The sequence below is a fragment of the Cynocephalus volans genome, chromosome 2, assembly GCF_027409185.1.
Source record: "Cynocephalus volans isolate mCynVol1 chromosome 2, mCynVol1.pri, whole genome shotgun sequence".
Lineage (NCBI taxonomy): Eukaryota > Metazoa > Chordata > Mammalia > Dermoptera > Cynocephalidae > Cynocephalus > Cynocephalus volans.
Window position 1 is genome coordinate 108,490,092 of NC_084461.1, and position 14,286 is coordinate 108,504,377.

General features: G+C 38.0%; 1 protein-coding gene across 6 annotated transcripts in view; it reads right to left on the minus strand.

Moving 5' to 3' along the window:
* Positions 1-340: 340 nt before the first annotated feature.
* The window catches only part of CEP120 (centrosomal protein 120), a 74,178-nt gene continuing 60,232 nt past the window's right edge, over positions 341-14,286 (minus strand). For 5 of the 6 annotated variants that reach the window (XM_063086809.1, XM_063086812.1, XM_063086811.1 and 2 more), the window contains 2 exons: positions 13,157-13,302; positions 341-2,129 (listed from right to left, as the gene is read on the minus strand). In XM_063086809.1, coding sequence (XP_062942879.1) covers positions 1,895-2,129; positions 13,157-13,302 — 381 coding nt within the window. In that variant the 3' untranslated portion in view covers positions 341-1,894. Of the gene's footprint in view, positions 2,130-11,534; positions 11,597-13,156; positions 13,303-14,286 lie in introns of all 6 variants that reach the window. The other variant, XM_063086810.1, reaches the window with a different exon arrangement.

The window sequence follows — 14,286 nt, forward strand, 5'->3', positions numbered from 1 at the left end:
TGTAGTAATTAGGAAACTTATTCACCCACCCACCCACGTACCCACTCGTTTACGTACTGTGGTTATACTAGTTTACTCCAGGCATTGACAATACTTTAGTAAAGTGATCAGTGTAAATATGTTAAATGCTACTTACAAATGGAATGGCTGTTGCTGAAGGACTACAAAAGAGTGTTAAAATTTCAGACTTTCCTAATTTTAAGACATATAAAAGTATCTGAAACATAAGCACTTGAGAAAATACAAAAATACAGTGACGAAACGAGAAGGGCTCTGAATACTCTGGTCACACTGTTTAGAAACAAAAGTAACATACTGGTCAAGAACTCAAAGTGCATAAAATTATGATTTTATTTGTTAAATTACAATAGGCAAAAGATCGCTTTATGGACGGCAAAATAAACCACACATCCATTTTAGAAAACTCCTTTTCGTTTCTTTAAATCTAAGGCCCCCTCTAGTGTTTGAAAACAGTCACAGGCAGCACACAATGCAACTGATGGTGAACAATCACACTATTTTACCCCAGACCTTCCAAAACAAAAAGAATACTTCTATTCCATTCATGTGGCACAAAAATCAATGAGAGAAAATATCTAACCATAATTAATATTTCAAATTTCTTCTCTGATTCACAGATTCATTATTCTCCCATTCAATAATTTCTCTGTTTTTTACTGCTGGGTTGTTTTTAGAAGATTAACACTGGAAAAAACACATATAATGTATCTAGGGACTTTAATTTCCCAAACTAGAAACATACCTTGTTGAAAATGACAGAAAATTAATTTAATGTTACCAAATATCCTATTCCGATTTTATAGGAGTTATCAGTAAACGGTATATACTCCCAAAAATATATACTTAAATTTGTTATATTTGAGAATTAGAATTTTTAAACTACATATATTTTAAGACAACCTATTCTGTGAATTTACTAATAAAGTTTTTCAATACTTTGTAAAGGAGGTGGAAAGTGTTGCTTTGAGGACAAATGCTGGCTCTGAAGAATACGATGTTAAAAAAACTCTTAAAAGTTTATATGGACAAGGCAGTACATAAATCCAATAACTAACCTCATGTACTTTTGAAAAAGATTGACTGAAATCAGGGGGAGTGAAAAATAGTTGTTTTCACTCTTTCTTCAGCTAAAGGCTTTTTGTGTCTGTTTCCATGTTTTATTACAGAGGGTTTAACAGCTAATATTACTATCACTGGAAAATAAAAAGAAACCTCTAATTTTAACAAAAGAAAACAATGCAATATTCAGCAGGAGACTGACAAAGCTATTACTTCACATTCTTAAGAGTACGCTGAAAATTTGAAAATTCAATAGCCCTTGAAACAAGTTTAATCTGTATTAACTTTATTTAAATAAATGACTAATTTGTCTTGTTATATGGCTTCTCTGCACTGACCCACTGTTTTCAAACTTGTCAGATCATCTAAAATGAGTTAAACAAAACTGGTTACATTTGCAGTTGGTCTCAGCTTTTAAGATATCTACATTCAAATGGAACAGGACACAGCATTTTTAAAGTGCAACAGGTACTCTATTGGCTCAACGTGAAAAACCATGTAACTGGAAATGACTGTAGTTATTTCTCTAAAAACAAACTTAGTGAAAAGCTGTTTTGAAAGTTAGCCATCAGATTATAAACTATGAGAAACACTGAAAAGTCATTTAAAATGAGCATATAAGATGTAATTACAAACAAAACCAGCGTGGGAGAGGTAGCATAAAGTAAATAAATACTATACAATAACATACAAAATTTTGCTTATAAAAAATTGAAAATAGCATTCTAAAACATCCATTTCCCCCACTTTTGAGAGTTTTACAATGAAATTAAAATTTAGACCTGGAGTCTTTATAAAGATTTTCCAAATATTATTAATTACTGGCACTGTTTTTTGCCAAAACCTCTCTGATCTGTCGGTCAAGTTCACTTATTATTCGATCTTCGTGATTATACACACCCGTTCTCATCAAAGTATCCCTTTCTTCTATTAGGCGAGTCAGATAATCGTCCAAACCTTCTTCCAATGCATTGCCATGTGGGCCATCCGTTTTTCCACTTGCAATCTCTCTGGAATCCTGGTACTGTATTTGTTCTTGTTGTCTTAACCTGAGAAGTCGAGAACAAATACACTCTAGCAGGAAATAAATACTGGTTTGGTTTTTTTAACAGCACTATTTAAAAACAAAGTGATTCGACGGTAAAATAAGTTCTTAGTAATATTTTCAGGAAGGAACAAACAAAAACCAATGTTCCACTTGGCTAGGTGGAGAAAGCATGTTTATAAAAGGCAGTTGTTAAAACAATACTTGCTTTTCTAATTATAAAATACTTAAAATCTGTAGAAATTTTGGAGCTGTGCAAGGAAGAAAATTAAAATCATCTGTAATCTTATCCACAGATAACCAATCTGAGTAACATTTTTCTGTATTTCTTTTCAATAAAAAAAGTAAATACTTTAAAAATATGTATTTTTCTAAAAAAATAGTGATATAATATATACAATGCTATAAACTTTTTCCACTTATTTATATAGCAGATGTTTTCCTACGTCATCCAGTATTCTTGAATGTACCATCATTTAATCATCCTTTATTACCGATCTTTAGGTTATTAAACTTTTGTTGTTACTGTTATTTTGAAAATAAATTTTTTTTCTAAATTCACTCAACAAATATTTATTTGTGCCAAACAGGTTTTGGGGATACTGCAGTGAATCATGAAGAAAAGTCCCTACCATTATGGTGCTTATATCTGTAATTAATCATAGAAAGTAAAATTCTATAAATGTGAATGTCTGGTTCAAAGGGCATGTATATGCTAAAGTTTTGTACACATATCTTCAAGTTATGTTTGTGATGATCTCGTGTGGAGATGAAGAAAGGAAAGCAGGTGCTGGCCTGGAATTTAGGTATTTCCAATCGAATGTCATTGTTTACACTGCCTTAAAAATGGAGAGGTAATAATACTTAGTACACTTACTGCATAATAGTAACACTAAGCTTGGATATGGAAGATGTTTTAATTTAATTTAGAATGCAATTAAGATATAAAGTACAATTAAGATACAATTCAGATATATACTTCTCTATGTAACTGGCTACGAAAATGTCTTAATTGCAACTATTCCTAAAACTTTGTTTTGATAAGTAAGATACAACAGTTGAATCTAAGCCCCTGCTTTGAGATGGGCTTCACAGTAAGTAAGCCAATGAGAAGCAAGTCCACTTCTGATCTGCACATAAGGTGAGAGAGAGGAAGAAGCAGTAAGGCAGTGAGTCTTGCTCTGATAGACCAGGAGGACTGGGCCCCAGAGGGTGCAGTGTATACTTTCCTTTGTTCAGACAGCCCTCTGAAACATGAAACTCCTGCAATTCCTCACAAAAGAAAAGGAAACTGAAGTATACAGTCCAAGAATGATGCCAAATATCTTCAACTGTTCAAAGAAAAAAAAGGCTAAACAGTGAGGAGCACTGTGCTATGGGCCCTGGGTGAGAAATCAAGTGGTTAATGAGATACTGGAATCAAATCCTCCCTTTGAATTTGAACGACTCATGTGGCGGGGTAAGGGCAGACTTCTGAATAGTTTCCCCTACCCTAATTCTTATAGCTACCTTGAGGGAAGGATCCTCTGGGCAAATTAATGATTCTCAATGTGAAACTATTTTCCAGAAAGTTTAACCATTTCCTTTTAGCACATCATCTGTTTATGCATGAAGGCCAAATACAATTTTTACACAACTGATAGATTATCCCTACCAAATCTCTACTAAAATACAAATCATCAGTCATGATCACAATAGAATTTTAGGCCCCGGTAGCTGAAGAAACCCATAAAGTTATCAAATGAAACTTTGATAAGATTCCTGACAAATGCTATGTCTGGAGTACACTGTACACTTCCCACCACTAGGAACCTCCTGCTTTGTAGAACTATTCTGTTGGAAAGTTCCTTCTTATATTGAACTCGGTATGCCTCTTCATACGCTCCAATAATTGGCTATGATTCTGCCAAGAGAAGACGCCTATATCCTTCCTTTTTAATATGGTAGCCCTGCAAATATTTAAAGACAGCTATCTACCACTTTGCCTAAGAGTTCCCTTCTCTAAGTTCAATATCCCTCACTCTGCTAACTACTTTTTGGATGAAATGATATATAGTCCCTTACTGTCCTGCTCACATTCCATCGGAAGCTCTCTAGGTAGCTGATTTCCCTTAAAGAGTGTGCACATTCCTAAGAACACCCCAGAGGTGATTTTATCAATGCTGAATACTGAACATTATTTCTATGAATGTCCCTATCTACACTGACTCTTTGGCAGCCAAGTCACACTGTTATCAGTAGCCACTTAAATCCTCCTAGGTTTCATCACATAAACTGTTTTATTATGTCTTACCTATCACATAAGTGATTTTTCTTATAACTTATACAGTGAACTCTGCTTTTATCTCTAATACATTTCATCTTGTTGACTTAAATTCTCTCTGAATCCTAATAATCTTTTTTATTTATTTATTTATTTATTTCATTTTATTTATTTTATTTTTTTTTATTTTTATTTTTTTTTTAATTTTATTTTGTCGATATACATTGTAGCTGATTATTGCTCCCCATCACCAAAACCTCCCTCCCTTCTCCCTCCCCCCCCCCCCCAACAATGTCCTTTCTGTTTGCTTGTTGTATCAACTTCAAATAATTGTGGTTGTTATATCTTCTTCCCCCCCCACCCGGTTTGTGTGTGTGTGTGTGTATGTGTGTGTGTGAATTTATATATTAATTTTTAGCTCCCTCCAATAAGTGAGAACATGTGGTATTTCTCTTTCTGTGCCTGACTTGTTTCACTTAATATAATTCTCTCAAGGTCCATCCATGTTGTTGCAAATGGCAGTATTTCATTCGTTTTTATAGCTGAGTAGTATTCCATTGTGTAGATGTACCACATTTTCCGTATCCACTCATCTGATGATGGGCATTTGGGCTGGTTCCAACTCTTGGCTATTGTAAAGAGTGCTGCGATGAACATTGGGGAACAGGTATACCTTCGACTTGATGATTTCCATTCCTCTGGGTATATTCCCAACAGTGGGATGGCTGGGTCGTATGGTAGATCTATTTGCAATTGTTTAAGGAACCTCCATACCATTTTCCATAGAGGCTGCACCATTTTGCAGTCCCACCAACAATGTATGAGAGTTCCTTTTTCTCCGCAGCCTCGCCAGCATTTATCGTTCATAGTCTTTTGGATTTTAGCCATCCTAACTGGGGTTAGATGGTATCTCAATGTGGTTTTGATTTGCATTTCCCGGATGCTGAGTGATGTTGAGCATTTTTTCATATGTCTGTTGGCCATTTGGATATCTTCCTTAGAGAAATGCCTACTTAGCTCTTTTGCCCATTTTTTAATTGGGTTGCTTGTTTTCTTCTTGTAAAGTTGTTTGAGTTCCTTATATATTCTGGATATTAATCCTTTGTCAGATGTATATTTTGCAAATATTTTCTCCCACTCTGTTGGTTGTCTTTTAACTCTTTTAATTGTTTCTTTTGCTGTGCAGAAGCTTTTTAGTTTGATATAATCCCATTTGTTTATTTTTCCTTTGGTTGCCCGTGCTTTTGGGGTCGTATTCATGAAGTCTGTGCCCAGTCCTATTTCCTGAAGTGTTTCTCCTATGTTTTCTTTAAGAAGTTTTATTGTCTCAGGGTGTATAATTAAATCCTTAATCCATTTTGAGTTGATTTTAGTATACGGTGAGAGGTATGGATCTAGTTTCATTCTCCTGCATATGGATATCCAGTTATCCCAGCACCACTTGCTGAAGAGGCAGTCCCTTCCCCAGTGAATAGGCTTGGTGCCTTTGTCGAAGATCAGATGGCAGTAAGTGTGTGGGTTGATTTCTGGATTCTCTATTCTATTCCATTGGTCAGTGTGTCTGTTTTTATGCCAGTACCATACTGTTTTGGTTATTATAGCTTTGTAGTATAGCTTAAAGTCAGGTAGTGTTATGCCTCCAGCTTTATTTTTTTTGCTCAGCATTGCTTTGGCTATTCGTGGTCTTTTATTGTTCCATATAAATGTCTGAATAGTTTTTTCCATTTCTGAGAAAAATGTCTTTGGAATTTTGATGGGGATTGCATTGAATTTGTATATCACTTTGGGTAGTATGGACATTTTCACTATGTTGATTCTTCCAATCCAAGAGCATGGAATATCTTTCCATCTTCTTGTATCCTCTCTAATTTCTCTCAGCAGTGGTTTGTAGTTCTCATTATAGAGATTTTTCACCTCCTTGGTTAACTCAATTCCTAAGTATTTTATTTTTTTGGTGGCTATTGTAAATGGGCAGGCTTTCTTGATTTCTCCTTCTGCATGTTCACTATTGGAGAAAAGAAATGCTACTGATTTTTGTGTGTTGATTTTGTATCCTGCTACTGTGCTGAAATCATTTATCAATTCCAACAGTTTTTTTGCAGAGGTTTTAGGCTGTTCGATATATAGGATCATGTCATCTGCAAACAGGGACAGTTTGACTTCATCTTTTCCAATCTGGATGCCCTTTATTTCCTTCTCTTCTCTGATTGCTCTGGCTAGTACTTCCAACACTATGTTGAATAGGAGTGGTGAGAGTGGGCATCCTTGTCTAGTGCCTGTTCTTAAAGGAAAAGCTTTCAGCTTTTCCCCATTCAGGATGATACTGGCAGTGGGTTTGGCATATATGGCTTTAATTATGTTGAGATCCTTTCCGTCTATACCTAACTTATAGAGGGTCTTTGTCATGAATGAGTGCTGAACTTTATCAAATGCTTTTTCAGCATCTATAGAGATGATCATATGGTCCTTGTGTTTGAGTTTATTAATATGGTGTATCACATTTATTGATTTGCGTATGTTGAACCAACCTTGCATCCCTGGGATGAATCCCACTTGATCGTGATGAATAATTTTTCGTATGTGTTGCTGTATTCTGTTTGCTAGTATTTTAGTGAGGATTTTTGCATCTATATTCATCAAGGATATCGGCCTGTAGTTTTCTTTTTTGGTTATATCTTTACCTGGTTTTGGTATCAGGATGATGTTTGCTTCATAGAATGAGTTTGGGAGATTTGCGTCCGTTTCAATCTTTTGGAATAGTTTGTAAAGAATCGGTGTCAATTCCTCTTTGAATGTTTGGTAAAATTCTGCTGTGAATCCATCTGGTCCTGGGCTTTTCTTTGTTGGGAGCCTTCTGATAACAGCTTCAATCTCTTTTATTGTTATTGGTCTGTTCAAATTTTCTACGTCTTCACGGTTCAGTTTTGGGAGCTTGTGTGTGTCCAGAAATTTATCCATTTCCTCCAGATTTTCAAATTTGTTGGCGTATAGTTGTTTATAGTAGTCTCGAATGATTCCTTGTATTTCAGATGAATCAGTTGTAATATCGCCTTTTTCATTTCTAATTTTTGTTATTTGAGTCTTCTCTCTTCTTTTTTTTGTTAGCCATGCTAATGGTTTGTCAATTTTATTTATCTTTTCAAAAAACCAACTTTTTGATTCGTTGATCTTTTGAATTGTTTTTTGGTTTTCAATTTCATTCAGTTCTGCTCTGATCTTAATGATTTCTTTCCGTCTGCTAACTTTAGGATTGGATTGTTCTTGTTGTTCTAGTTCTTTAAGGTGAAGTGTTAGGTTGTTTACTTGCCATCTTTCCATTCTTCTGAAGTGAGTATTTAATGCAATAAATTTTCCCCTCAATACTGCTTTTGCAGTATCCCACAGGTTTTGGTATGATGTATCATTGTTTTCATTAGTTTCAATAAACTTTTTGATTTCCTGCTTGATTTCTTCTTGGACCCATATGTCATTAAGTAGAATGCTGTTTAATTTCCATGTGTTTGTATAGTTTCCAGAGTTTCGTTTGTTATTAATTTCTAGTTTTAATCCATTGTGGTCTGAGAAGATACATGGGATAATTCCAATTTTTTTGAATTTATTGAGACTTGATTTGTGACCTAATATGTGATCTATCCTGGAGAATGATCCATGTGCTGATGAGAAGAATGAATATTCTGAGGTTGTTGGGTGGAATGTTCTGTAGATATCTGCCAATTCCAATTGGTCTAGAGTCTTGTTTAGATCTTGTGTTTCTCTACTGATTCTTTGCCTAGATGATCTGTCTAATATTGACAGTGGAGTGTTCAGGTCCCCTGCTATTATGGTATTAGTGTCTATTTCCTTCTTTAGGTCTAATAGAGTTTGTTTTATAAATCTGGCTGCTCCAACATTGGGTGCGTACATATTTATGATTGTTATGTCTTCTTGATGGATCAGTCCTTTTATCATTAAGTAGTGTCCCTCATTGTCTCTTTTTATGGTTTTTAGTTTAAAGTCTATTTTGTCAGATATAAGAATAGCCACTCCAGCTCGTTTTTCTTTTCTGTTTGCATGGTAAATCTTTTTCCATCCTTTCACTCTTAGTCTGTGTGAATCTTTATGGGTGAGGTGGGTCTCTTGTAGGCAGCATATAGTTGGGTCCTGCTTTTTGATCCAGTCAGCCAGTCTGTGTCTTTTAATTGGGGAATTTAAGCCTTTTACATTAAGAGTTGTTATTGAAAGGTGTTGATTTATTCCTAGCATTTTATTGGTTGTTTGGTTGTCTTAGGTGTCTTTTGTTCCTTGCTTTCTGATTTACTGTTTGGTTTCTTTGTTTGTTGGTTCCTTAGGTTGTAGATAGTGTTTTTGTTAGCTTGTTTTCTCTTCATGAATGCCATTTTTATTGTACTAGCGGGTTTAGATTTTTCTTAGGTTTTTATGGCAGTGGTAGTTATTTTTCAGGAACCAAACCCAGTACTCCCTTGAGGATTTCTTGTAAGGGTGGTCTTGTGGTAGTGAACTCCCGCAGTTTTTGTTTGTCTGAGAAACATACTATTTGCCCCTCATTTCGGAAGGATAGCCTTGCAGGGTAGAGTATTCTTGGCTGGCAATCTTTGTCTTTTAGTATTTTGAAAATATCATCCCATTCCTTTCTAGCTTTTAGGGTTTGTGATGAAAAGTCTGATGTTAACCTGATTGGGGCTCCCTTATAGGTGATTTGACGCTTCTCTCTTGCAGCTTTTAAGATTCTCTCTTTGTCTCTGAGTTTTGCCAGTTTGACTATGACATGTCTTGGAGAAGGCCTTTTTGGGTTGAATACGTTTGGAGATCGTTGAGCTTCCTGGATCTGAAGATCTGTGATTTTTCCTATACCTGGGAAGTTTTCTGCCACTATTTTGTTGAATATGTTTTCAATGGAATCTCCATTTTCCTCCCCTTCTGGAATACCCATGACTCGGATATTTGAGCGCTTGAGGTTGTCTGATATCTCTCTCAGATTTTCTTCCATGTCCTTGATTCTTTTTTCTTTCTTTTTGTCTGCTTGTGTTATTTCAAACAGCCCATCTTCAAGTTCAGAGGTTCTCTCTTCAACTTAGACAAGCCTGCTGGTTAAACTCTCCGTTGTGTTTTTTATTTCGCTGAATAACTTCTTCAGTTCAGCAAGTTCTGCTACATTTTTTTTTCAGGACATTGATTTCCTTGTATATTTCCTCTTTCAGATCCTGTATACTTTTCCTCATTTCATCATGATGTCTAGCTGAGTTTTCTTGTATCTCATTCAGTTTCCTTAGAATTATCACTCGAAATTCCTTGTCAGTTATTTCCAGGGCTTCTTGTTCTATAGGATCTAGAGTATGAGATTTATTAACTTTTGGTGGTGTACTTTCTTGATTTTTTGTATTTCTGGTGTCTTTTTTTTGGTGTTTATTCATTGTGGCAGGGGGTTTCACAGTCCACCGGTTTGAGACTAATGACTAACTAGGATGTTGCTGTGGTTGCCAATTTGGTATGGCTCCCGCCGTGACTGCTCAGTTGGCCTCTAGTGTCTTGTGCGTGTGGTTGCCTCGGGTCTTGGGCTTCTCCGGGGATCCACCTTTCTAGTCAGCTTGTACTCTGCTGGGCTGGTGGATCACGTACCACAGGGTGTGTGATCTCTGTTGAGCTTTCACTTTCTGTACAGGACTTCTCCCCGTTCCGTGTGCTCTGGCCCAGGCTGTTAGATCGTGCAGTGGCGACCCCACCAGGTGTGTGGTTTCTGTCGAGTCTCCGCCTCCCTGGCAGCACGTCTTCCCCCTCTGTGCACACTGTGCTGGGCTGGGGTGTGTCTTCTGCACCCCTCGTCTATCAGCTGGGCCTTCAAGACCCTGCTCAGCACCGCCTCGCCCAGGAAGTCTACCAGGTTTCTGCTAGGCACAGACGACCGGTCTCTCTGGGTGCCTTTGTAGCACTGTGTAGATCTTTCTCGGGTCTTGTTCACCTTTGTATCCCCCCGGTATAAACCGAGTCTAGTGCCCGCCTGCAGCCTGGTCTCCGGCAGGTTCAAGCGGACCTGGGAACTCTCCTACCACACTATTCCCAACCAGAAATTCGTTAGGCTTTTTTCCAAACTGGTGGTCGCAGAGATGGTATCTGCCTCCCAGTAACAGGAAGTTTACCGGGGCCGGAGTCCAGGGTGTGGTGGAGTGACAGTCGGCCCGCCCGTACTTGCTAGCCCTCCCAACACTGGTCGGGACGCCCCACACCCCCAGCCCCGCCAGAGAACCGCGGAGGGAGTGGGAGAGGAGGCCGGCCCCGCAGGGTCCGGAAAGCCCCGCGCCAGGCCAAGCAAATGGGCTCAGTGATGGCCGAGCAGGGCGGAGCTGCCCGCACCTGGGAAAATGGAGGCAGCACCGTGGCAGTGAGTGGCCTGGTGGTGCAGGCGAGAGCCGCGTGGGCATCCACCCCCCGAACAGAGCTGTGCCAGGGATCACTCACAGTGCTGTGCCAGGTCGGGCGCTCGCTCTGTCTCTGGTTTGTTGCCTTCCGTGTTCTCGGTGCTGCCGCCTCGGGCTGTTCAGTCGCGGCGCCGCTCGGGCGCTCCCAGGAATCTTCTTTAATGCCGGCCTGAAACCTCGAATCCTGAATAGGGCAGCTGGCCGCCTTCAGTGCGGCCCCAGCCTCCGGGATCCTGGCTGCATCCACAGCAGCCCTGGCGCCGTGTTCCCTGTTTCAAGACTCGCTTTTGCAGCTAAGAATCAGTTCTTTTCTTGCTCCACACTTCAAAGCTGTTGCCTGTAAATGAGGCAGCCTCTCCTGCCGGGGGCAAAGTGGCGTTGAGCCCCCACGACCGGCCAGCAGCAGCAGTCCTCCCTTAAGAGATGGCCAGAGGAAGGCCCACAAGTTTCCCGGCTGCCTGAGGCCCAGTGGCTGCCTTTTCCACCTCAGCTACTCCGCGCCAGCCGCCGCAGCCGCCGCCATCTTGAAACTCCCCACAAATTTAAAATGAATCCTAATAATCTTACTAAGACATTAGTAAGTTTCAATTTTGTACGACCTATGAATCTGATAGGCAAAATACAATATTGTAGATACCAAATAGGTGTTTACTGAATAAAAGAGAATCAATAGTAGCACAGATTGATCCTTCAGCATGGCACTTAGAGCTGACTTTTCACAACTGATATTTACCTTCTGAATACAGTAGTCTCCCCTTGTCCACAGGGATACGTTCCAAGACTCCCAATGGATGCCTGAAACCACAGATAGTACTAAACCTAAGCACTCAGTTGACTGTAACGGAGATGGCTACTAAGTGACTAATGGGCAGGTAACACAGATAGCACTGTTACTCTGGACAAAAGGATGAGATGGGGCAGGGTGAGGTTTCATCACACTACTCAGAATGGCATACAATTTAAAATTTACAAATCATTTATTTCTGGAATTTTCCAATTAACATTTTGAGACTATGGTTCATGTGGATAATTTAAACTGTGGAAAGGAAAACTGTGGATAATGGGGGACTACTGTAAAGTTGTTTAATTCGGCTCTGAATCTACTTAATATAGTGAATGCATTTTTTTTCCAGTTCACACATCGAGATATCATGGAAGTTTGTCAAATGTAATGGAATAATGTGTATGGACTGAACTATGTACCCCCCCCCCCCATTTATATGTTGAAGTCCTAGCCTTGGATGTGATGATACTTGGAGATGGGGCGTTTGGGAGATAATTAGATTTAGATGAGGACATGAGGGTACCACCCTCATGGATTAAGGCGCTCATAAGAAGGGACAGCAGAGAGCTTGCTCTCTTCTCTATTACACCCCCGCCACCCCCGAAAAGACACAGTGAGAAGGTGGCCCTCTAGAAACCGACCATGCTGGCACCCTGATCTCGAACTTCTAGTCTCTAGAACTGTGAGAAAATAAATTTCTGTTTAAGCTACCCAGTCAATCTTATTTTCTTATGGCAGTCCAAGCTAACTAAGAGAGTGCTGAAAAAAAATTTGCTAGTCCCTGCATAACAAATCTAAAAAGTCTTCCCCCAAGACTTTCCCTCCAGAAAGACTGATTTGTTTTTATGCTGCTGCTTAATGACTACTTTTCTTTTCTAATATGAAGCACTGTTAAATTGTGATTAAGATGAACATGGTACTACAGAGAAGCCCAGTGTAGCATAGTAGTTAAAAATGCAATTTCTGGAATCACGTTTGAACTCTGGCTCCACGATTTACTGGCTGTGTGACCTTGAAAAAGATATTTAAGTCTCTCTTTTTAATCCTCAATTTCCTCATCTCTAAAATGGGGATAATATTTTCCTCAAGAGTTGCTTTGAAGATAAAAAAAGAAAATGAGATAGGCACATAAGGCATATAAGGCATTTTAAATAGCTTCCTGACACAATAAGGGCTCAATAAATAAGAGCTATTTTATTACAGATTTTAATAATATAACTAAATTTGAAATTTCTTAGACTTTATGTAATTCAAAATTCAAATCAATCAACAGTAGAAATAATCCTGAAAACAGTCACACAAAAATATAAACTTTAAAGTACCAGTACTATGAATGGAAACATAAGAGCTACATAGACTTGACACAGCTACATTCAAAAAAAAAAAAAAAGTGTAATGGTCTTTGGCATAGATTTTCTATTGTATAAGTCTGCTACATTTTAAATACGATCTACTTTACCCTTGAGAGACCTGAAGTTGTACCTCTCCTGGACTAATGACCAATTAAAAGGTTGATCTAATAGAACTTTTGCTTTTGTAAGAAACAAGAAATAATCTCTTAGTTATTATACCTGTTCAATTCATTTCTTATATCCAACAATTCTTGTCGCTCAGTTTTTACTGTATCTTTTTCTTCAGCAGCCAGGTAACGCAGTCTCATCTGTTCCAATTCTTCTTGCTGTTTTTTAAGACGAGCCATTTGACTTTCCTGCTCCCTCTTGAAAGAAACAAACAAGCCAGATCCCTAATATTAGAAATAAATATACTTTATATGACTTTGATGTGTGATTTTAATCCTATTTGGCAATACCCAGGATATAGCCATGTGCTGCCAATTCTGAGTCACATATTATCAAGAATTGCCTAGATTTTCACTAAAAACTTTATTACTTCTCTTTTTTTGCTGTAAGTCATAATCATTCATGGCCCCAATCAGTGATTGAGGCTAGCTGAATATCACAGGATAACAGGGGCTGAAGACAAGAAAGAGTCTGCTATCAAAAATAAAAATAAAAATTGTCACAAGGACTAGTGGTAAGAGCAGCATCAAAGACATGGCTAATATACAAAGATGTACCTAGAAAAATTCAGTAACTGCCCTTGTGCCAATCACTGATTCCGCTCTCACCTCAGTTAATATTCCTTTTCTACTCCTTCCTCCAGGCTCATACAAAAAACTATGTATGTATGTATTTTTTTTTTTTTAAACAAGAAATGGAATCAAACAGTACACCATATCTTGTGTATGTGTGTGTGTTTGTTTCTAATTAAACTCCAGGTCAACAGATAAAAATCTTTTAAAAATAAATGTGTAACATTCCACAGTATGGATATTCCATGACTTACACAACACTCTCTCAATAACAGACAATTTTGGTACTACAAACAATGCTGCAATACAACACACTATCATCCAACACATAGTTAGTTCATGAAGCCTTCCACATATTTCTTTAAAGATAAATGCTTTTCATTCCTTAGGACAGAACTCCAAAGTAGGATAGCTGGGTCAATAGGTATGTATTATCTATTTTTTTTTTTTAACTTATTTACTGAATTATAACGAACAGAAAATTGCCAAATCACAAGTGGACATTTTGAAAAATTTTCACAAAGTGAAATGCTCACATAACCACCATCCCATATTAAGAAACAGATAATTACCGGAATCCTAAAAGTTGCTGTTTGTCTTCTCCCAGTC